This window comes from Triturus cristatus, chromosome 3_2 (genome assembly GCF_964204655.1).
Source record: "Triturus cristatus chromosome 3_2, aTriCri1.1, whole genome shotgun sequence".
Taxonomy (NCBI): domain Eukaryota; kingdom Metazoa; phylum Chordata; class Amphibia; order Caudata; family Salamandridae; genus Triturus; species Triturus cristatus.
In genome coordinates, this window is record NC_140584.1 from 1,235,502,254 (window position 1) to 1,235,527,848 (window position 25,595).

The 25,595-nt window shown below is 43.5% G+C and overlaps 1 protein-coding gene across 1 annotated transcript in view; it reads left to right on the forward strand.

The window, feature by feature from the left end:
- LOC146859550 (CD5 antigen-like) overlaps positions 1 to 25,595 on the forward strand; it is a 613,604-nt gene that overhangs the window by 132,934 nt on the left and 455,075 nt on the right. The window contains exon 2 of the mRNA XM_085650248.1: positions 4,492 to 4,556. Within this exon, the coding sequence (XP_085506374.1) occupies positions 4,502 to 4,556 (55 nt within the window). The 5' untranslated portion in view covers positions 4,492 to 4,501. The remainder of the gene's footprint in view (positions 1 to 4,491; positions 4,557 to 25,595) is intronic.

Below are 25,595 nucleotides of genomic sequence, written 5' to 3' on the forward strand. Positions count from 1 at the left end.
AAATCTGCGGGCGCCATCTTGGAATACTAAAGAACGCCATCATGTAGGATTTTGGGGTGTAGATACAGACATGTGTGATCCCGAAGCAAAGAAAAGGTTTATTCTAATCTTTTTAAGAATATTCCATATAAAGATTTTATATATATACTTCTTAACCATGTCGTGCTTCGAACTATGTGTTCACTGGTGTCCGAATGAGATATACTCATTCATCACATATAGCTGTTAATGTCATTTATGGGCGCCATTTTGGAGTGGGAAGCAACCCCCCAAAAAATATCTTTGTTTATATATTTTATAGGCGCAAGGTCTAATAGTAACGTATAAACTTATCAGAATTATTCAGAGCCTTCATTGAAATTGCCTCAGTATTATCCTATACAGGAACTAATTTACAATGTATTTCGTGATATCGCCTCTTTCAAAGAAAGGCTAACTCTATAACCCCCATCATTAAACGATTTAAATAATGGGAACCATATCCATTGGTATGTGATATATCACTAGCCATTAACTAGATAAGTTCGGATTTAAATCATAAAACAGAAAAGAATAAAAATCATTTATCATATAACGAAAATGTTTAAAAACATTTCATTACACGCATACCCTTGAGCGGTTAGATTTAATGCAATAATGCTCTTATAACGAAAACGTATAAACAACATTTCATTACATACATGCCCTTAAGCGGTTAGGTTTAATGCAGTAATGCTCTTATCCTCAATTGTAATGCTGGAAAAATAATAACAAGAAGAGCTCGAATTGAATATGGGCAAGTGAAAGAGGAAGCAATATTCATTTGACAGTGCAATCTGAAGATATATTATATTATCGCATACTCTGATGTTAAGAGTGCTAAACACACAGTGCACATAGCAAGGCCCTATCCCATAGGGGCTATACAGATAAACAGCACCGAGATTACAACAAAGTAACAGAAAACGCACAGTACATAAGTATTTCATAAAAAAGAGGTAGCAATCTCTTAATCTGTTGCATAAATATGTTTCCAAAAACCATATGTATATATTTCTATACTATAAAAAATGAAAAAATTCTTTATTAATGTTTAGCCCATATTAATGGTTCTAAGACGGCAGATCCAACTCGCCTCAGCCTGCCTCAATATCTTCTCTCTATCTCCACCCCTTTCTGGTGCCTTCACATGGTCAATTGCATGGAACCAAATTTCTGGTTTTCCGAATGCAATTCTGAAATATGTGTGGCAATCGGATATTTGTCATCCCTGTTTCTTATTGCTCTTACATGTTCTTGTATTCTGTTTTTCAATTGACGAATACTGCTACCAACATAAATCTTATTACAATGGCATCCAATCACGTACACAGTATGCGTGGTGTTACAATTTATGAAGGAATTGCTCTTATATTGCCTTGCAGTATTATATCTGAATTTGGACTTTTTATTCAATCCAAAAGGACAGACATTACATGAGCCACACGTAAAAAAGCCTGCCGGCTTTGTCTGTAACCATGTACCAATCTGTTCTTTCCGTTCCTTAACATAACTAGGGCAAAGAATATTTTTAATAGTCTTTCCCCTTTTGTATGCTATTTTAGGCTTGATGGAAATAGTGCCTATGGGAAGCTGTGCTTTAGTCAGTAGATGCCAATTTTTTCGTAATATGTTATATACATGATTACTGTAGGCATTATATTGGGTCACAAAGATTACACCCTCCTTTCTTGTTTGATTCTCATTCCTATGTCTTTGTACCAGAGTATTTTTCCTATCTAGCTTTCTGATTTTATTTTCCGCTGTTGCAAGGCACTTTTGTGAATAGCCTCTACTTAGAAAGTTGTTTTTTCTGGTTTCTATGTTAGTATTGAAGCATCTTTCTTCACTGTAGTTTCTCCTAATGCAAACCATTTCGCCATACGGTATTGCATTTATGGTTGCACTCGGATGCACACTTTCAGCATGAAGCACGCTATTGCATGCTATCGGTTTCCTGAAGATTTCACTTTGTATTTTTTTATTACAAGCATACAACTTAAGATCTAGGAACTCAATCTTTTGACTTGAATGACTCATGGTCAGTTTAACATTAAATCTGTTTGTATTTAAGTAGTCATGGTAGTCCAACAGCTCTTTTTCACACCCATTCCATATCAATAGAATGTCATCTATGCATCTACCATAGAAAATGACACTGTTGATCCATTTTTTTGAGCCCGGTCCCCAGGCATGCTCCGCCTCATACATTCCCATAAACAGGTTTGCATAGGACGGAGCAAACCTGGATCCCATGGCCGTGCCTTGTTTTTGTAGAAACCAGGTCCCATTGTGTAGGAAGACATTCATCGTTAGGATCATGCGTGACATTTCAAGAAGCATCATTGAGTGATCTAGATGTTCAGCCTAAATATTCAGGAAATGCAAAGAAAAATGATTTTGGGAAGTTTTGTTGGACATTTTGAGCTTCGGCGAGTGGCTCCCTGAACAGCTTGTGCTGGTCATAAATTGAAGCACAGATGACAAGAAAAGTTCAAATGTCTTGGGGAGATACTTAGGATGGGAAATTAAAGACCTCAGGATAAATAAGCATGGGGGAGTCCCAAAGACACAGCAGCTTCCTTTCGAATTAGTAACTGCTGAGTAAAGTTTTTGTCTCTCCTACAGGATAACAAACATTTGCGAAAAGACAACATGCTTGGACAGTTGTTAACACATACCATAGCTTGAATCCCCGAGCATATCTGAACACAAACTTTTCATGAGTTTTACCCTCATCCTTGGCACTTGCCCAGCTGTCTTGGGACAAAGAGGAAAGCTACTCAAACCAATCTTTGTGTAACTTTGTTTTTGCACCTGCAGGCAAGCCTCAATACCCCTAGCTTGAGAGGGAACAAAATCTTTGAGACTTGAAAATGATCGGCTTGGAAAAACCTATGATTAAGATGGCTCTGTATGGCGTTCTAAGACAGAAGAGATCATTCAAGTGCACAACACACTCTCACTTTATTGGAAATGTAATGAGGATGTGATGGCCTCCAGCGGGTATCACTCCGGCTCAATGGTCAGGTAGAAACTAAAAGTTCTATAAAAGAAAAAAGATAACATAAATTTGCACAATGCGCATTCACTTTATGCAGCACGCTGGAAAAGAACAATGAGCAAAAAACACCATTGTTTCTGAGTCCAGAAAGGCAAAGCACTTTAAACAAATATGGACTGTTAGTTTTTTGCATTTGCACACTGTCTGCCATCGAGGCACCAGCAATAGACTCATGTTTTTAATCCAGATGTTTTATCAGAATGTTTGCAAACTATGATGGGATGATTTAATTAAATTTGTGGAACTTTTGTGTAATAGTTTTTATTAACTATACATTAAACATACTTACTTACTGAACTGATTAACACCAAACCAACAAAATCAAACCTTTTTAATTAAAGTTCTACTTTCATTCCATGTTTGGTGTAAATCTATTCAGAGGTTGTAGGCACGAGCAAAATGTCTTACAAGAGCTGAAATTACAACGTTTTTCTCCTGCGCGGATCTGCACATATAATCCAACCCAAACTTAAGCTGACTAAGCTAGGAAATTACAAAATGTTGTGCAAATCTCTCTACAGGGGCAAAGGTTAGAGGGAAATGAAAGCAATGCCTTTGCAAAAGAAAGTGTTTCTGAACCACAGCTGTTTAGTTATCCACAATTACCTGTCTCTCATCCCCAATACTGATCTGTCCTTTCCAGATGTTTTGACCAGTTTCAAAATACACATTTGTTCATACTGACTTGTTCGTATTCGGGACAATGCTATAATGTCACTCACTCAATGTAATGCATGTTGTAGATTAGACCTAAATTGAGGAGACAGAGGCCCTGACAGGGCCAGGGTACCCCAGTGAGTATCATTCACCATCATGCTGGTCCTAGATTGAGGAGGTAGAGGCCCTGACATGGCCAGGGTACCCCAGTGGGCCTTATTCACCCTCATGCTGGTCCTAGATTGAGGAGGTAGAGGCCCTGACAGGGCCAAGGTACCCCAGTGGGCCTCATTCACCCTCATGCTGGTCCTAGATTGAGGAGGTAGAGGCCCTGACAGGGCCAGGGTACCCCAGTGGGCCTCATGCACCCTCATGCTGGTCCTAGATTGAGGAGGTAGAGGCCCTGACATGGCCAGGGTACCCCAGTGGGCCTCATTCACCCTCATGCTGGTCCTAGATTGAGGAGGTAGAGGCCCTGACATGGCCAGGATACCCCAGTGAGCCTCATTCACCCTCATGCTGGTTCTAGATTGTCACCTGCTCTGTATAATCTGCACTGAAGAGAATTAGGTACAGGGTAAGAGATCCAGGGTGAGCAGAAACATAAAGAGCAGTCTTTCATGAACCCACAGAGAATATACCAGGGAAATACTAGTGTAACAAGTAAAGATATACTCAAGTGCTCTGAGTAAGTCAAAGAAACCTTTGAACCTAAGTGACACTGGTGTTAAATTGTCTTTTCCTATTTTCAGAATCTTGAAAATGTTGCTGAAGGTTTTGTTCCACCTTCAAGTGCTCAGTACTTGTTTTGCTATGGGTGAGTGTGTTTTTTTCTACTATTGTTTTTTAAGATTATTCTGTATGATATTTTATCTTTCCCTGCTGTGAACAGCCATTGCTGGGAAAGTGAGAGAGAGGAGGAGAGAGAGGGGGGAGAGAGAGAGCAGGAGGGCAGAGTGAGCGAGAGAGACAGAGGGCAGAGTGAGAGAGAGAAAGAAAGGAACAGAGACAGAGAGAGTGGGAGAGAGAGAGCAGATTCTAGAGTTAGAAGAAGAATGTAGGAGAAAGGAATAGATTTTATGGGAATAAAGAAAGAAAGATATATAGAACTTGTGCATTCCTGCTAAAGGACGGATTACTTCCGCACAGAGCACCTCTTTCTTCATAGCTGTGGGAATTATGAAACTAGAACACAAAGCTGAGGACGCCCAGTGCTGCCTAGAGTTTCCCAGAGATCAGGAGACTGGGCAGATTCAATGGGACCTGCACAGATAAGCATATGAGAGCCCAGATGGCTGGTGAGAGGGAGGGTCTGTGAGGTGTGGTCCCAGAGAAGCCAAGAACCATTTACAGGCCCATCACTGTCTGAGGTCTGCCACCAACCTCTGCACACACACCGACACTGCCTCTTTGTTACACACATTATGCCAAGGTTTTATTGTTGGTATAAACAATATTCTAATACCTTCTGAGAGCACCTCTCTGCTAAGGCCCTCTGCAGACAGGTTTACAAGGCAAGATTCAAGCTTCAATTAAAAGCCTGATTCATGCAAGCATCATGAACCCAACAAGCAATGATGCTGTTTGTTAAAGGCCTTTGTGATTGTTTCAGACGGGGCATTATTGTTGTGATTATAAAATACAGGAATTGTGCTTTATATCACATGAACGCAAAAACAACAGTTGATGGACAGAATGCAGAACAATGTCATACATTCACCCCAGTACAGAGATCTGGGCCTAAATCCACTGTTTTAATGCTCAACATGCCATTCCAGTTTGGACCCAGCCATATGCAAATCAGTCTTGACCCTGTGCCTCATGGGAACAGTCCAGCCCGAACTGCCAAGCCAGGTCCTCCCTGGACTGGAACCAAGCAGGTTATATCACATGAACATCACAATTTAATCTACAGAATAAAGACTGTTGGTTTAGGGGGTAACACAGCTGTCACATGGTGTACATGATTTTCTAGGGTGCCCAGAATGTTGTCTAGGTGCATTAAATTAATATGTAACATTTGATAATATGTATTTGTAAAGCACAATCAGAGAGTTCACTCCAAAAAGCCCCTCAGTCAATAAAGAGGATTGATTGTTTTTACTTGAGCCCAGCTTTCAATAAATGTATTCATTTTTAACCTTGATTGTTCCAATATTATTAAACTGATTTACACCAAATCACAAAAAGCACGCTTTATGGTTTACTTCTGATCAGCCTTTTTGGCTTTGGCACTGTATAACATTTCCTAAGGAAAGTGCATGAGAAAATTGCATTTTGGGACCCCCTTTTACTCGGTCCCTGCTTGATGGATCACCCCGAAACCTTCAGAGGAAGGAGCTGGGGGGAGGGGCATCTTTGTTCAAGAAAGCTTCATGAATATTTGCAAAGTGACATCAAAGTTATTAGCAAAAAAATTCACTTCCTATGAAAAGTCTGACGTAACTGTAAGTATAAAGTGGTGACGGCCGCTGTGTAGTATCTTGCTATCCCGGGCAGGAGTAGAAGAATTTGGATGCAAGGGGCAGAGAGCTGCTGGGGAAGCCAGGGCCTTGAAGAGAGTGTACAGTTACCGGGGAACATTGTTCTTGTATAAGCGTTCAACTTTGTTCTGGGATAATGACCCACAAGTAGGGGACGAAGTCTTTAAAAGTGGATGTGAGTAGTAAGAGAAGGGTCAGGTATTCCTATGCTGTGAGATGTTTGGTAATTAATTTTGAACCCAGACACCTTAAACAATTTCTCTGGTCAGTTTAGTAATAGAAGTAGCTGGGGTCTGATTCACAAAGATACATTTACACTTTTGTGTACTTTTGTGTAAGGTTACCATCTTCTTGCTATTCACACACTTCAATTAAACAGTAAGTTTACAAATGTGGAGATTCTGCAGTCAGGGTGGAGAACTCTGCACGTACACATATAGGCCTGTCCTATCCTTTATGTCCCCCCTCCTCCCTGACTGCAGATTTTTCGCAGTCCTAAACTTCCTAATCAATCGAAGTTCATGAATAGCAAAAAAATAGTAACTTTTTTAGTAGTAAATCCTTTTAGTGCTTGTTTTTAATTTTTTTTTATTTAGAGCTTTTTTAAGAAAGTAAAAATCAGGGGTACGAGTAGACCCCCTTGTCTTATTTCTCTTGTATGATGGATCTATTGAGAGAGCTCGCATTGGATGTTGGTTGCGCGTAATTGCCAAAGGTAAACTCAGATGTTGTGAAGCTCAGATAAGTTTTCAACAATATGTTTGGTAGATCGCATTTCGCCGTTTAGTGCATATTATGAAGTGCGATATAAATAAACACTATTCAAATTAAAGTATAAATATATTATGACCATTGAAATGATTTAATGCAATTGATCATTATATATGAGCTTTTCACTGAACTTGGATAAAAACTTTACCAGCCTCATGTTCAAGTGGATGTTGAAGGGATTCAGAGACACCAGAAGGGCCTGTCTGCAAGTCTGCACACTAACAATATAAAAGGTTCTGTGCAAGAGCTCTCTGCACTCTCTGTAAAGTGCTGTGCACAAAAAAATCTTCATGCATAAGGGTTTTTTTCGTGTATTGGAGAGCCTGCAGGTGGAGTCTACGGGCAAACTGAGCCACTTGGGAAAAATGTCCAAGGTTGGAAAAAACCCAAATTGATGGTGCATGAACTTCAATTTAACATATTTGAATAACTTGTTCTCAGAAACACCTGAAGAACGTTTGCATTGTATCTGTTTAGCACCATCCAGGCATGCCTTCACTGTGCTAACGTGCTCTTGTCCTCTAGTTTGATAACCTTGTGAGCGCTGATGGAAACAGTGTTTTAAAACTACCTGAGCCAGCTCCTGGTTCCGAAGATTCCTTGCCTGGTAAATATATCTAAAGACATGTTCAGGAACCAAAGTTGCAAAGAGTTACTTGTACTGGTTCTGACCTCTTGCCAGTTAAGATTATCCAGAGTACCAGGTCTAGAGGCTCTTAGTTTGTGGCACAACGTAAGAAATATTTATTGTTTGGCTATTGCTTGATTTAACCCTTTCTGTATGTCCGGTGGACGGGAGCCATCGTGCTTGTGTGCACAGGACGACTTCCGGCCATCCTGGCACATGGCACCGGAAATCCCTCTGGTGCAGGCACCAGAGGAATTTCTTTTTCTCCCCCAAAGACTCGGGAGATGGGGAAGAGCTTCCCCAGCTCCAAGGCCCCCCTGGTTTCTGTGAAATGACGATCAGCGCACACACCTTTAGGCTCCTGTCAGTTTCACTTTCTATGTGCTTAGAGGGCTATCTCAGCCCCCTGAGCATGTAGAAAGATGGGAGAGGTATCATTGAAAAGGGGAGAATTCCCCTTTCCAATGCCCCCCCTCGCCATTGGACCCCTGCTTGGGGATCACCCCCAGAAAGCACAATAGGTGCCAGCGATTCCAATGGCTTTTTTTTGCGTTGGGGCGGCCTAGAATGTGCATACCAATGCCCCCACCCCCTCTAAAAATAGCCACAGTCTTTCTGCCCCCCTTAGGGGCATATCGGGGTAAACCGCTCCGATTCCCCCCCAGGGCGGCATAAAGCCCACTCGGCACAGACTTGTTTTTAGCAATGTGCCTATCTGTGGATTTTGGGCCCTAGCGCAGTCGGCACATAGGGAAACCATTTTTGAAAATTAGACTCCAAGGGGAATCCAGGATGGGGGGACTTGTGTGTCTCTCACCAGGTTCTGTTACCCAGAATCCTTTCCAAACCTCAAACTTAGGTAAAAAAAAAACATTTTCGTCACATTTCTGTGATGGAAAGTTCTGAGATCAGTGTGAATCCACAAAATTCCACCCACCCCGCATCCCCCGAAGTCTTCTGAGAAAAATGGTACCTCACTTGTGTGGGTAGGCCTAGTGTTAAACATTTTTTAATACGGTGTGTGTGGACTTACGCTTGGCAGGCAGTATGCATGGACTGGCGCTTAGCTGGTGGTGTGTGTGGACTGGACCTTGGCTGGCGGTGTGTGTGGTCTGGCACTTGGCTGGCAGTGTGCATGAACTGGCGCTAGGCTGGCGGTATGCGTAGACTGGTCTTTGGCTGGCGGTTTGCGTGGACTGGCACTTGAAGGAGAAACTTTGAGGGATCCACGCAAGCCATACTTTGTTGGACTACCCCAGGTGTCTAGTTTTCTGAAATGTGTGAGTTTGGTAGGTTTCCCCAAATGGCGGCCGAGCCCGGAGCCAAAAACCCAGGGGATCCCCTTGCAAAACCAGGTTGTTTTGAGATAGGTAATTTTGATGCTGCCTCAATAGGTTTTGGGCCCTTACCTGTCATGGGTACTTGACCCACCCACGCGAGTGAGGTACCATTTTTAGCGGGAGGCCTGGGGGAACGCTGGATGGTAGGAAGTTTGTGGATCCACATAGATTCCAGAACTTTCCCACACAGAAATGTGTGAAAATTTGATTTTTTAAGCTAAATTTGAGGTTTGTAGGGGAATCTGGGTAGGGAAACGTTGAGGGATCCATGCAAGCCATACCTCATTGAACTCCCCAGGGTGTCTAGTTTTCAGAAATGTGTGGGTTTGGTAGGTTTCCCTAGATGAAGTCTACACAGTACGATTTGGGCCATTTCCTGTTGAAACCACTATGCCTACCCACACAAGTGAGGTATAATTTTTATCGGGAGACCTGGCGAAATGCTGGGTGGTAGGAAACTTATGTCAGCCCTGTGATCCGACAACTTTCCTACACAGAAATGTGAGAAAAAATAGATTTTTCAACGAAATGTGAGGTTTGCAGGGGATTCTAGGTGGGGAAATGTTGGGGTACCCAAGCAAGCCATACCTTGCTAGACTCCTCCGGTTGTCTAAATTTCAGAAATGTGTGGGTATGGTAGGTTTCCCTAGATGGCCACTGTGCCAGGGGCCAAAAACACTTGGGCCCCCCCTTGCAAAACCAGGTTGTTTTGTGATAGGTAATTTTGATGTTGCATCAATAGATTTTTGGCACTTGCCCGTCACGTGTACTTGACCAACCCATAGCAGTGAGGTACCATTTATATTGGGAGACCTGGGGGATTGCTGGGTGGTAGGAAATTTGTGGATCCATGCAGATTTCAGAACTTTCCCACACAGAAAACTGAGAAAAAAGTGATTCTTTCAGCTAAATTTGAAGCTTGCAGGGGATTCTGGGTAGGAAAACGTTGGGGGACCCAAACAAGCCATACCTTGCTGCACACCCTCAGGTGTCTAGTTTTCTGAAATGTGTGGGTTTGGTAGATTTCCCAAGATGGCCGCCGAGCCTGGGGCCAAAAGCCCAGGTGACTCCCCTTGAAAAACCAGATTGTTTTGTAATAGACCATTTAGATGTCTCCTCAATACGTTTTGGGCCCCTGCCCATCACGGGTATTTGGGGCACCCGCATGAGTGAGGTACCATTTTTATCAGGAGACCTGGGAGAATGATGGGTGGTAGGAAATTTGTGGATTTACATAGATACCAAAACTTTCCACCACAGAAATGTGAGGAAAATGTGTGTTTTTCTTTTACAAAGTTTGAGGTTTGCAAGGGATTCTGGGTAACAAACCTGCTGAGAGCCAGACAAGTCACCCCATCATGGATTCCCCTGTCTTGTTTAAAAAAATAATATATAGGTTTGCTAGGTTTCCCTAGGTGTCGGCAGAGTTAGGGTTCAAAATCTACAGCTAGGCACTTTGCAAAAAAAGGGTCAGTTTTCACTGTGAAAATGTGGTGTGTCCATATTGCGTTTTGCCCTGTTTCCTGTCGCGGGCACTAGGCCCACCCACACAAGTGAGGTACCATTTTTCTCAAAAGTCTTTGGGGAATGCGAGGTGGGTGGAATTTTGTGGATCCACACAGATTCCAGAGCTTTCCACCACAGAAATATGAGGAAAATTTGGTTTTTTTGACACATTTTGAGGTTTGCAAAGTATTCTGGGTAACAGAACCTGGTGAGAGCCAGACTAGTAACCCCATCCTGAATTCCCCTAGTCATCTAGTTTTCAAATATGTATAGGTTGGCTAAGTTTTCCTAGGTGCCGGCAAAGCTAGGATTCAAAATCTACAGCTAGGCACTTTGCAAAAAAAGGGTCAGTTTTCACTGTGAAAATGAGGTGTGTCCACGTTGCGTTTTGGGCTGATTCCTGTCGCGGGCACTAGGCCTACCCACACAAGTGAGGTACCATTTTTCTCAGAAGGCTTTGGGATATGTGGGGTCTGTGGAATTTTGTAGATTCACTCAGATTCCATAACTTTCCCCCACAGAAATTTGAGGAAAATATGTTTTTTTGACAAAATTTGAGGTTTGCAAGGTGTTCTGGGTAACAGGACCTGGTGAGATCCAGACAACTCCCCCTATCCTGAATTCCCCTGGGTGTCTATCTTTAAAACATGTATAGGTTTGCTAGGTTTCCCTAGGTGTTGGCAGAGCTAGGGTTCAAAATCTACAGCTAAGCACTTTGCAAAAAAAAGGGGTCCTTTTTCACTGTGAAAATGTGGTGTGTCCATGTTGCGTTTTGGGCTGTTTCCTGTCGCGGGCACTAGGCCTACCCACACAAGTGAGGTACCATTTTTCTTGGAAGACTTTGGTGAATGCGGGGTGGGTGGAATTTTGTGGTTTCACGCAGATTCCAGAACTTTCCATCACAGAAATGTCATCTCCTAGTTTCTGTGCCTTCATGAGGCTTTCATGAGGCCCCTTCCACCATCATCTGCCACTCATAAATAGGCAATTGCGAGAAAGGACACAGGGATGGACTGGGGGACATATGACCTGTTGCCCCCGTTGACCCTGGAATCTAACACAACACTTGCAGGCTGGTTCCCTATGCTCCTGGGGCCTAGTCTTTGACCAGGACTTTGATCAGGAACCAGGAACCCTTCCTCCTACTGGTGGCCAGTGAGCGTTAGCACCTACCCCAAGGTGTGGAGTGGGCAGGGTGAGGAGCGGCAAGGGTAAGGGCAAGGGCTGTGCCACGGGGTCAGAAGGGGCTGCTCAGTACATCTGTCTTACATTGCTACCCTCCTACCGGCCTGCCTCATCTTGGAATTGTTCTAACGATCCTCCCACCTAACGGCTTCTGGTCCGTCCCTTTAAGCCCCTTGAGCATCCCTCCACATAACATCCCAACTCACAGGCCCACTATCAGCCCTCCTCCTTCCCTCTTTCTGAGGTCGGCTACAGGCACCGTAATGTCTAAAGAATGCGCCCGATTACCAACATCAAAACAGAACCCTAAGCCCATAGCTGTGGACATGCTTACAAACAAGGCTGCTGTGGGGGGGTATCCGATCAGCTGAAGGACCAGCCCAATGTTGGCAAATCGTACGTTATACGCAGTTGGGTAAGGGTCCAAAATTCTGCCTCTTTAGAGAGCAGCCCAGTGTGGACAAACATGTACGCCGAAAACGTGGACGACAAGATTTCCAAGGGTTCTGAACCTCTACACTTATGCATAAGTGGAGAAATGTGGCTCACTGGTTAGAGAAGGCAGACCTGGAAGCAGAGGTCAGCCCGGGACCAGGGTTCAATTCCCGGCTCGGCTGGGTCTTGAGTCCATAAATGTCCATGGACTCGATAATTCTCGCTCCAGTGCATACTCAATTCATGGGTTCACACTCTGCGACTCTGGGCAATAGCTTGCTTAATCTCCACATGGGCCCCTCGTGGCGGGATGCCTGGCTTTCACCTTGCGGATGCCCTGCTGGGTTATCTCACAGGGGAATACCAGGATGGGTTCCCTAAGCAAGCGCTTAGAGACCGCTTGGTGATTTTGCACTATATAAATTCCTGCACATTTACATTTACATTTACATAAGGACAATGAGGCCCCCAAGGGCTCTGAACCTTTCATAGTCACAACAACCTCCACAACCATAAAAGAGGCACGCCCAAAGGCTACCATCCAGACAGAGGAGGATGAAATAGGACCAATCCCCCTATCAATGGGAATGGAGCCACCCCACCGGTCCATCATATCTACATCACCTATGAGGAGGAAATGAAGGTCCCAGTCTTGCCATAACTTGGAGCCTGCCCAGCTCTACTCGATGCTCACACATTAAACTATACTGCAAATCTGGAAAGGGACCTGGTCGCTGCAACAGCCGGGGGGGTCACTGGATGACACCGGTAGTCCGTGTAAAAGTTCAACAATTTTGGCTGACAACTTCCATACCCCAAACAAAGAAATGGACACCGCTGCATTGTTACAAGGCGCAACAATTCATAAGAGTAAGGATGAATCATGTATTCCCATAGGCTCATCCTTTGAGCCTGAGTCAAGTGACTTCTTGCACAGATCTCCATCGCTCCTGTCGTTTGAACTTTCATGCGCGTAGGACAACCTGCTAAGGTCAGTCAGCACTTCCCATTAACCTGCTAACACGGCAATCGGAGAAGCTCGAACTACAAATGGACACCCTCCAAGTCATGGCAACAAAAATGGCCGAAATGGTCAAGAAAATCGATAAGTTGGCTGCAACCATTAGCAATCCAACCCTGCTAACTCCCACTCCTGAATATCTGTGCCCTATTCTAAATGACAAACTGTCATCGCTCTTGACGGTACTTTCCTCGCTGGTGGAGGAATTAAAACTCAGCATCAGAACACACTCAGACCCTGCGAGTCTGGAGAAGAGCATAAAGGACCATACTGTAGTTGCCAGGGATGCAGACACAGAATCAATCCAACCCCACCAATCACTAAAAACAGAAACCCAGTCGTTACCCCGCTCATAACCAGAGGGAACGACAGGAGGGAGCAACCACACAGCAGACCTTGCCCCCAACAACATAGACGTCAAAATCTCGCTGGAAGTATATCAGTCTGCCCCGCCAACAACGCGGAGGGAGAAGAAACATCTTAAAAAGCAAAAAAAGCACGCTAAGAGACTATTATTATGAACCCCCCAGTGAAATTGAACAGACTTGTAACAAAAAAAAGAATAAGCAATTCAGGCATTGACAATCAAACTAGAAAACAATCAATCTCTTTTCCCCATATTCTGCAAGAATCCCCATGTTAAACATCCATCAGTACCAGCCCCATCGACTACGCATACAATCAATCTGCCATCAAATGTGGAGGCTGTCACAGGGGCACTTCCAGGCAGACAGGGAGTAGCATGCCTGAGGACATAGCAACAGCAGGTCTTGATCCAACAGTGTCACATTACTGCCCACCCGAGCCCACCAGCCTAACTGCAAACAATGATAGGGAAGCCAGTGTGGTGGGGCTGACTTAGGGGGAGGCCCTTTGATTGGGATTATCATTACCACCTGGCCCTCAACCCAGGCTCCAAGTCCCATCAGTACCCACAGTGATACCAGGCACGGAAAAAATCTCCTAAAAAGCCTGTGTAACGTCAATGGAAAACCAACACCACAGCCTCAACATGCCCAAGCCACCTCCATGAGAACAGAACCTAAAAAATTGCACTGAAGGACTGAATTCGGCTTCCCAGGCCTCCTGAAAGTTTCTCAGTCTATGCTGAACCATGCGGGCAAAATTACAACAACACAAAGGCCCTTCCATAATGACTGCATCTTCAGGTCAAATACGCTGGCCCTAGGTGGAGGTTACCTGGCAAAAATGAGCATGACCTCATTGTACATTTCAAAGGGGAACATTGATACTCTTAATAGATCAAATATTCTGACACTCCTCCAACATACACAGACATTATCCCATATTACAAGCAGGGACATTGTCAGGGTGCAATTTGTCCCCTCGCTCCCACAAGCAGGGAAGGAACAAACTATTGTAACTTGGGCCATCCCGGACATACCAGCAAGTATTTACATTGAAAAGAACAATTTGGAGAATGGGGAATCGACATGTGGAGACTGGAACAGGAGAAGTATCAATTCATTTTACAGGCACCCACAAAGAAAACGCCCACGATTAGCATACTGAGGGGGACCAGGTGAGGAGAAGGCACCCTCGAACAAGCAAACATGACATCCAGTGCAGGGTTGATGGATTGAGCGGGGGGAGACAGGTCACTTCCATTCTCCAAGCCATCTCCCCCTTTAGCGCTCCACCCTCCCCAAATTCGGCCTATTGGGGCTGGGTCGCCTCCAACTTGGCCCCCATCAAGTAAGGCACCTTGGCCATCAAAATTCAGGTCCTCTCCAAGCAATGGGTCTGTCCAGCATAGATGCACATCAGCTCGCCCCCAACCATTAAGCATCATGACTTGGAATGTTGCTGGGATGATCAAGGTTCTGCAAAGCCCATCATTAATCACATTCCTTGAAGAGGACGATTTAACCTGGGCCCAAGAAACATGGGCAATTGCATCCATCCCATTAGCAGGCAATGCAGAATACTTCAAACCTGCAACCAAGGAAACGTATTTGGGAGACCCTCCGGGGGTATCTCCATATACATTAAGCATGCCCTGAAACTGCAATTCACAGAGATAAAGAATCCCTCTGACATGTTCCTATCTGGTACTCTGAAAGGCCTCAACATGGTAGACGTCCAATTACCAATACTTTTAATCAATGTATACTATAATCCCCACGGGCAGAGCTCTAAGGATAAGCTCACTCGACTGATTATACAGATTGAAACCCTGCTCACACAATTTGCATCCATGGAACCCATCAGTTTTGGGGACTTCAATACGCACATTATAGGGGAGCAGTTATCTGATGGCAACCCTTCTAGGGGTACTGGAAGATTTAATGCCCTTTTTCGGACATATCATTTGGCAACAACTCATTCTTTATCTACAGCATCCAAGCCATAGCATCCAAGCCAGGGGTAATCCATTCACCTACCTTCAACAATCAGACTACCATAGAATATATTTTATTAAGTGAGAGGCTACGAAAAGGTAGGCTAATTTATGCAGTGCTTCCATGGAGCGAACAAATGTGACTCATGGAAATCGACATGGACTGGCTGGCAGACCGGCCCAAATAATTTGCATACAAACTAGCTTTGTTTTTCCGAGTAACCACCAACTACAGAATCACAATTAATTTAACACATTCCCCAGGTCAAGTTCCAGCGATCAAGCAATGTGCAAAACAACTAAACACCAAATGAAGGGAGTATCAAAAAACTGGGTCAGAGTCTGCCAAAAAGCATCCAAAATTATCAGCAAAGACCCACTCCCAACAGGTCTGGAAGGCAAAACATGAATCCCCAGAGGCAAAATGTCTGAAGATCTTTGCGCTTTTGGCTCCGTGCAAGTCCCAAGAATTCTGGTAATATCTAAATAATCTAATCCATGGGACTTCCAGCAGAGAGAACTCACTTAATGCAGACACTTGGGTAGCTCATGTGAAATCTCTGTGCACTGTTGACTTGAAAGTACCTTCTCCAAACAGTTCCACAGTACCATAGGGGATAACCCAATGGATAACATCACAGCAGAGCCCACCAGATCCCCGGTTGATATAACTGTTGCAGGCAAGGTAGTAGTCTGTACCGCCCTAAAAATGATTCGGCATAATGGAGCACCCTGCCCGAGGGAGTCTGCACAGAGAAAATTGCTGCAGATCGGGGGCGTTCTGGCACCAATGCTTTTTAATTTGTACACCGCAGATATGGGCAGAGCATTGTACGGAGCTAAGGGAAGAGGTGTGGCACAGCGGCCAGTGTGACAGTGAGACAGTGTGACTGACGTTGGGTGCTGGGGATCACGGTTTGATCCTCGGCACCGGCGGAAGGTCAGCCCAGTACCATGTGACACTGGGCAATAGCTTGCCCACCTCCACAAACTGCAGCAGAAAGGAAAGATGGTCACATATGCCCTCTGCAAATTATACGCCATCATAGATAGTCCAACTACGATGGCCATTCAAAGAGTACTGAGGGCTAAATTACTACTGTTCCTTAACTAGAAGCAATAGGCATTTTCAGGGAGGTTCACGCAGGACTTGGAAAAAATACATTGCACAGCATTTAAAAAGATATTTCGTTTACCAGCCCATACTACGAACATCTTAATTTGCCTGAAATTCGATCTTAACCAACAAAAATTAGAAGAGCTGGCTGCGCTGCCGAAATACTTTTATCTAACAACTGTGGCTCCGGAGAACACCATGAAGGCCATCAAAAAATTCATTTTCCTACAACCAAGTAACCTTTGGTCTGCCTGCCTTGCTACAACCAAAGATCTTCTGCAACTTGCGACAAGGAAATGGGACCCTAGCATACTTAACTATGCTATCATCAAAACAACAATAAAAAAGCAACTACGCTTACGTTCTCGCAGTCTAGTCATGGAATCCTTGGCAGCCAGATATTTTAATGAAACTCAATGTCTCAAGCTCCACCTCATGCAGCCCATGGGGAGACAAGCTCTACATCGGATCCTCACAGCCAGACTACATCCGCTTCCCCTAAAATAATTATATCCAACAGGGAATGCATGGCTGGGCATTACGGAGTGTCACCTCTGCAATTACAAAAGAGAGTTCCTGGCACACATCTTACTTTGCTGCCCTGCCCTGCGGCTAGTTCATAGAATCTATCTCAGACCCATTCTTCTCCAAATGGGCACCCGCAAAGGAGGCTTTCCAACAGCTTTACACTCTGTATATTGTGAAGCACATGGCTAACTTTGGGAAATTTGTTTACTATACCTGCACAACATTGAAGGACAAGTCTCCACAGGCAAACAGCCTGGCAGCCCCGAACATGTCATGGTCACCGTCCCGGAGGTCTGGCCATCACTGAACAACTGGGCTCTTTTAGCCTTAAAATCCCATCCCTATGTTGCAGAATTTAAATAAAATAAGCACACAAAAAACACAAACAAAAGAAAAACTGATGTTAAAAATGTCCTGCATATATATTTTATTTTTCAATCTTCAAAAGTTTTTTTGCGTTATAATTTGTAATGGTTTTAGGTAACCACACAAATAAAAGAATTCATTCATTACTCAGCCTCGTGCTTATTCTTCTGGGATAATAGGGTCCTTTTTTTGAATCGTTATTTTCATTTTCATTTTCATATTGAGAACCATAGAAATAATAAGATAGAGAATACAGGCTCTACTGAGCAATGGCATGAGAGAAGATGAACTACAATAGAAACAAGACCAAGGATAGGAAGGGAGGAGGCCGATGGGGGACCCCTGCTGTGTTAACTACTCTGGAACACAAAATAGAACGGAGGGGAGAGGGAAGGTGATGGCCAAGGCCATGGAAGAGAGGGGGGAAGGTAGGACCTCAGCAGTGCATATGCAGTGAAAGACAGATAAGGGGCCACCACCAAACCACAGGTGGAGACAAATAAGGGAGAAGGGGGTACGGGAAGGAGGGAAGTAGGGGAAGTGGGGGTGAAGGAGGGTAGAGGAGGAGGCTGAGGGTAGGGCACAGAGGAAGGTGACTGTAGAGAGAAGATACACCCATAGGTGGGGAGTCCATGATTCCAGGTACAGAGCGGGCCGGGCACGGCCTCATCAAGCATCGACCTGAATGAATGGGGCCCAAAACTGTTGATATACATTGAGCTTGTCAGTAACAGGTTAAATTATCTTCTCAGAGGACGCTGTCTGGAACATTGCAGTGAGCCATTCTGCATGAGAAGAGGCGTTTGGGGAGCACCAATGTGCAGGGAACACAGCTTCACCATGGTCAGAGTCATGGCTAAGAACCAGTGCTCATGCTATGTCATCGGGGGTGCAAGCAAAGTCATGCAGTAGCATTGCCTGGAGAGAAAACAGAGAGGGAAGATGCAATGTCTGGCTTTGCATGGCCATCACCTCCACCCATAACCCCAGGATGGAGGAACAGTCATACAAATTGTGAGTGGAGTTACACTAGGACTCTGCTAACTTCATCATTCATAACCCCGTGCTCCGGAGAGAAGGCAGGTCCATGGGAGGAGTGGGATTTAGTATGCAGCAGATGACCACATGCAGGACGTATACGGGATATGCCCAGGCATGGCCTAGGTAAAGACCGGGCCAAGAGCAGGACCACCTGAGCACATCAGAGCCTGGGGGATGCTGGACTGGGCAATCCCTCTTTGCAGTGCTTCAGGAATTCTGCACCTGTGTGGTCGCTGTTGGAGGAATAGCGGATGAAATGTGTATGAGGAGATCAATTATCCCTACGGGGCAGAAAGTTCAGATTGCTAAAACTGTTTCTTCAATCACTAATTTCCTTACCAGTATGATTGGAGTAGTAGAAAGGGATACCTTTACTCATCATCCAAAAAGAGACAGTTGTCCCACCCTGGAAGTGACATGATCATTGACTGGGACTTCTGGTCCCCTGAGAGTACCGCCCCGGAAATGACGTAGGGGTCATGTGTCCCTGGGGGTGGGATCACATAGGGGCAGAGCCATGCAGGAGACTTCAGCGAACCAGCAACCATGGGGAACCTGTGGCCATAATGTGATGTAAAGGTGTGCGCCTCTTTTTGGAGTGATTAGAATGTATATTAAGAACAATGGTTCCCTTGGGTAGAAACAATGCGTATTGTAGTTAGCCGTAGTTACTTCAGCATAACATATAATACATTTCTGAAAGCAAAAACATTTCTTGAACAAAAGGGGGAAAGAGGAACAAGAACACAGAGAAAGGATTTTCATTGATTTATGTATCAGAATTGATAACATTCAATAAACAGAAACACATTGCAGAATTTTATACTTCCAAATTCATACAGTGATACAAGATATTTCTATTCTCAAAGAAGAGATCCTAGATGACAACGCAATCTCAGGTGCAAAAGAGGCCCTAGAAAGAGCGGAAAAAACTTTGGCTGAGTTCAACACCATCACACTCAGTAAGAAACTTGATAAACTCTCTAATGATATCCGCAACTACGACAAAAAATTCACTTACCCATACCTGTCTGATGATTACTACCAACAGGATAGCCAGGGTTTCTACACAAATAAAAGTAGGCAGGGCCTAAGACGCTTTACCAATTTCTCTGACTCCTCAGTTGGAAGTGGGTCTGATTCAGACACAGAGAGACCTAGCACTAGTTACCAAAATAACCAGGGTGCTTATTTTTTAGGGGAAGGACAGAGACCTCAAGGCAGGGGCAGGGGGACAGGCCAAGTGTGGGACCGCCTAAGGGGGTGGAACAAAGGGAGGTACAACCCTCAGAACAACCAGCAGTTCAAACCCCAGTTCAATTCCCAGTTCAATCCACAGTTCAGCCTCCAGGTCAATGCCCAGAACCAACAGCCCAACCAGCAGGGCAACCCCAGGGTCCGTTTTGGTCTGGACACACATGGAGAGATATCCACTCGCAGACAGACCTACAGATGGTAAGGGTGGCCCCTCCCACTCAAGTTGAAAAACTGGACTCCATCATCAATTTATCCAGTCATCAGATTTCCAGAGTTGAAAGACAATTACTGGAAAAAGGACTTTCATTTGTACCTACGAATCGACCTGACGCTTTCAAGACAAAACTTGAGCTACAAAGATTTTTCAGGAAGATCAGACTCAAATACTACTTCAATAAACATACATACGACCCTCTGTCAACAGCCACCCATTTCAAACCAGCTTCTACATTTACCCCAGCGGCCTATCTAATGAACCAAAGAATTCTGGCATACGAACAAGTGGTACTACAAGAAACCATGGACTTGATTGAGAAAAAGAACTATATCAATTACAATATTACGAAAGAAGAGAGACTTTCTTTGACATCCCTCAGCAACAATCGGGACATTGTGATTAAGAGTGCAGACAAAGGTGGCGCTGTGGTGGTACAGAATACTACTGATTATGTGGATGAAATCAAACAACAACTGAGTGTTCAAGACACCTATCTGCCCATATGCAGAGATCCCACAGGTGAGATTTGGAACCTCATACAAGCTTTAATAGAGGATGGTATACATCAAGGATTTCTAAGCAAACAAGAAGGAGAATTCCTTATCCAGAAGGAACCCTGGTTACCAACTATCTATACCCTAGCCAAGGTACACAAGCGCCTCAACAAACCACCTGGTAGACCAATAGTTTCTGGCTGCGGCTAAATCCTGGAACCCCTGAATCAATTTCTGGATCACTTTCTTCAGCCTTTTGTACTAGATACTAAGTCATATGTACGTGACACGACCCACGTGATCCAACTCTTGGAGGGACAGCCATTTGATGCCAACACCCAGTGGCTGGTCACGTTGGACGTAGCCTCACTTTATACATCTATACCACAACAAGCTGCATTAAGGGTTGTAAGGGACTCGCTCAACAGGCGCCCTATACCACATTGGATCCCTACAGAATTCTTGACAACCATGTTGGAAATAGCCATGCAGAAGAACTATTTTGTTTTCCTTAAACAATTCTACTATCAATGCAAAGGAGTCTGGCGAATATATTCAGGTGTCATTCAGGTCAACCACGCCCAGCTGATTTTATTTGACTATCTTTCAACAATGGTGATATGGACATGATTTAGATACAGAAGTTCTTAAGCTGTCATAAATAAGCTAGGAAATATTTTTTCGGGGTTTTTCAAAGCGACAAGTAACCTGGGGAAATAGGGGTAAAAAGATCCCACATGCTCGTCCTTAACACAGATCACAGAACACAGAGGATGGAACACACTGGGGAGCCCTGCTTATGGATATTGACACGGTCACAGTGTTTGACAGTTCAGCAGAGTTTCCCGAACATAGCATCTATACAAACCTATATTTAGGTATGTAAAAAAAGCTGCTGCCAGAGGGAATATAACAAGATGAGGGTAGCCATCACATGCGGGGAACACTGTAAATATTTTATTAGTAAAATGTCACAGGGTATGACATTTAGAAATGAAATAAATGTGTATTTGAAAGCCTTTGTTAACATGCAATACACAGTTTGTCAAAATTGTAACGCCATGTAATGTATATATGTGTAATGGAAACTAAATACAATTATGGAATTTAAAACATGACTTCAGACTTTGATTTTTATTCTGGCACCACCACCCTCGCCACCATCCCCCGCATCCGAACAGCGACCACCGGCAGCAGACCGTTCTCCCACCTCTCCGCCAAGACCTGGAACACCCTCCCCATCCTCCTACGGCAGACCCAGGACCTACTAACCTTCAGGAGGCTTCTCAAGACCTGGCTATTTGAGCAGTAGTAGGACCCCCCCCACCCCCAGCACCTTGAGACCCTCACGGGTAAGTAGTGCACTCTACAAATGTACTGATTGATTGATTGATTGATTGAGGTGTGGGTGTTGCCAGATGTTGAGGCATTACAGGGTTTGATGGCTGCTGTTCAGAGCCAGGGCCATATAGAGTTAGTATATTTTGTTTGGTATTTCACTGCTTGTAATAGTTTAAAAAGTTGTTTAGTGAGATGGAGTAAAGACCCACTTTCTCGTACGGATTTAGATCACACTTGTTCAAAATTTCTTTCATCTCAGCATCAAGATGGAGTGTCTAATTTTTCCTTGTATCCCAGGTGTCATCCGTAGACGGTACCAGCTGTTCCAACTGTTGTCTAGGCACTAGATACATCTTCGTGACATGCTCCATCCCTGCCTGGATAGGATACTTGTAATTGCTGGCATAGCTATGTCCAACAAAGTACCCTATACAACCACCCGGCTTCTTTTCCAGTTTCCTCTTGGGAATGAGGGTTGCCCTTTTATTACTGAGCTTCTTGATAAGGTGCTGCTTCTTCTTCAGCCCCCGTAACTGGTGCTCTGATTAAGGGACGTTACCGTTTAGGGTGTTTAGGGCTATTTCTGAAATCGTCTGAAGCCTCGCACAGGTTGGCCTTTGTTTGATTGGGGCTGGCTGTAACCAGCATTTTTAGTTGGACTAAATTATGACGTAGACAGCCAGACATGGTCAACACCTTATATTATAAGTTCTAGATTGTGAATGTTAGGAAAAGTCTTTAGCTCATCTTTTTATAGGCTCTGGGCCTGGTCTTAGGTGTGTAAGTGATGGGGATATAAGGGAGGAAAATATTAGCCCATAGTCTGTCGTCTTCTAGAATTAATTTTTTAAGTGGACCAGCAAGTAGTCATTGGGTTACTTGGTAGAGTCGTTAAATGCTTCCATGAAAACTGGGTATTTCCCGGGTACATCTGTTTAGTTATGATTGATATTTGCTGTTTGACATGGGGATTTTTAAATAAAACAAAGTATTAGGTGTTGAGATCTATAGAATGACTCTTCTTACCGTTGTAAAACAAGTTATGCACAATGTAGCAATGCTTAGATTGTGGTGGTGTGAATATTGGATAAGAAGCTTTCTCACGATGATCCCCACCTTCTCGGATAAGGTTGTTTATAATCACCTTTTTTACAAGATTCGTAGGTAACAAGGCATTGTCATTGAGTTTATTAGGTATACCTTCTATAAACCTGATATGTTGTAACCTTCGGGATTGTTTAGTATAAAGATCTTTCCAGCAAGAATAAAGCCACACAATACTGTTAAGGGTTTGGGATAAGCTCCCGGGAGCTTTTTCCAAGGTCTTCTTTAGAAAGTAGCTTTTAACGCAGTTTGAGGGACCTGCTAAAATGCAGGATCCAATTGTTGCGATCTGGTGTCCATAGAGTAGGGGCCCTCCACATTTATGTCTTTTAATAACCCTACAGCAGTGTTTTGTAGTCCTCAGTCAGGACCCTTTTATCAAACACTAAGCATAACGTTATATGTAAGGGCTATGTTGTAATTTCCTACTTTTTTTGGGACCTGACTAATCTAGGCTGATTACGACTATTGTTTATCATTTTCACGGTCTCCCGTTGCCGAGTATTCATGCACCATGTCTAGGCTTTCCTGTTTTCAGTTTCTATTTTTGGTAAATTCTGGTGGGGATTTTTCAGTGTTTTCAAGTGATTTCAATACCTTAAAAAAACAGTGGTTATCAGTGGTTACATAGTTTCGCGCCATTAAAAACTACAGAAACAGTGTTTTTCCGGTGTTTATGGAAAGTTTTGCTTTCATTATTGTTTGCTTTCTGCACTGATAGCGCATGGTAGATAGGCAGTGTAAGTATAGTGTATATGAGGTCAAAATAGATTTTTGCAAATTAAACTTATTGTAGTACACCATACTATACTTCTTCAGTGAGTCTTTGGTCATGTGTGCTCGCTCTTTCCTTCCCATGTAAACTTCTGTGAAAAGGCCCTCTCCACATTGGCACTTGAGATGGGCAACGCAAAAACAGCCAGTACACAATTTGTTAACTCTGGCCACTGACATAGCTTTCCATGCCAATACTGGTTCACTTGAAGATTGCGATTCTCAGGGCAAGTTCTGCAACATTTGCGCTGAGCTGGGCGCTTATGCCCTCAGAGTTATTGAAGCGGTCAAAAATGAAATTACGGAGGAAATTCCCCTGTACGGAAGGGATCTAAAACAGAGTACCACAGTGAGGTTTCATTGGCTTCAAATGCCATTGGTGGTGAAAGGACATTTCTATGCATCATTGCAAGCCATTTCTCATACATTGTAAAATAAAAGTTCCTTAATTGCTCTTCACCATTGCTTTGCTTACCAAGTGGCAAGCACTCTAACACGGAACATGTTGCAGTGCCAAAGTCACTAAAGGTGTCACCCAGCCTACTCTCAAGGAGATGTTTCACATCTACACCAATTATGCTGAACACTTGGCAGACAATGGTGTTTTCAGACTCTAGTTTTTTCATTATGTCCACTACAGCAGTTATGTTTTCCTGTAAAAATCTAAGAATGCAGTAGAGTGTACTTTTTTCACATTACTATCAATATGTGACCAAAGATCCTCACATTTCTTGCCTTTGGCATCATTACTCAGCAACAATTCTGTAAACAGTTGCCCCATGGATAATATAGCATTCATAGCCCCTTGGAATGAGAACCATAAGCTAAGTGACACAGTTGGGATGACTCTTTCCTTGATGCCACACAAAGCACAAAATGATAAATATTTGCATTTCAGTTCCTGTGCATAAGAAAACAGTGCACCAGAATGGACTGAAAAGTCAATAGCATTCCTCATTAACTCTGAAGATTGTAAAGATGCTTTCAGCATACCATCTAACAAGTGGCAAGGATCTCTTACAGGGAAGCACTTCAGCTCAGGTATCAATTTTGACAAGCCATCACACAATGTTTTCATATACGTAGCTGAATCACTGCAAATACAAACAATAAGACTCAATTCTTTGTTGAACTTGGAAATAACCTTTTTCTGCAGTGCATTCCAAGTGACACTGCGTTCCATGTTTTCCAAAAGTCTGGTGTCATGTTTTAACCACTATCCCAGATGCTTGGTGATAGCACTCTTTTCACATATACTTGTCAATATACCTTGCATTGAATGTTTAAAGTCTGAGGTGTAGGCTATACGCCTACTATCAATACTGACTCACTAGAAACTGGGAACTGTCGTATTAATGGTTTTTACCCATTCTCTGTGAGTATAAGTGATGACACATATTAGGAAAGATTCTTATGAAACCAGCCATTTTACCTATCAGTGAAAGAATCAAACGTAGTCAAAATATCAAATATGATTTTGATATTTCCTGATTCTCTACAGTTTATAAAATAATTAAACAAGACCTAAAACATGCTTCTCAACCCTGCATCTTTAGACCAAAGACAACAAACCTGCAAAAAACAAAAGGAAGAAGAAACAATATTTTAGTGGCATCCCTAAACAACAAAACTCAAGCAGAATAATATTAGCTCAGACTTTCTTACTGCTAGCTTGTATAACAAAGGTACATTGTATTGGCCCCTTAAGGAAGAAAAAAAATAACTCACTATCTTTTTCCTTTCTTTGAATGGCATTTAGTTTGTGGCTGTGCAGGTGTTTTTTCAGTGTTTATATGTTTTCACTGGTGAAGGCTATTTCTCTTTCAGTGGGGTTTTATCAGTTATTATAGGTTTAAACCTAAAACCGGACAGCCTAACCATGTCCT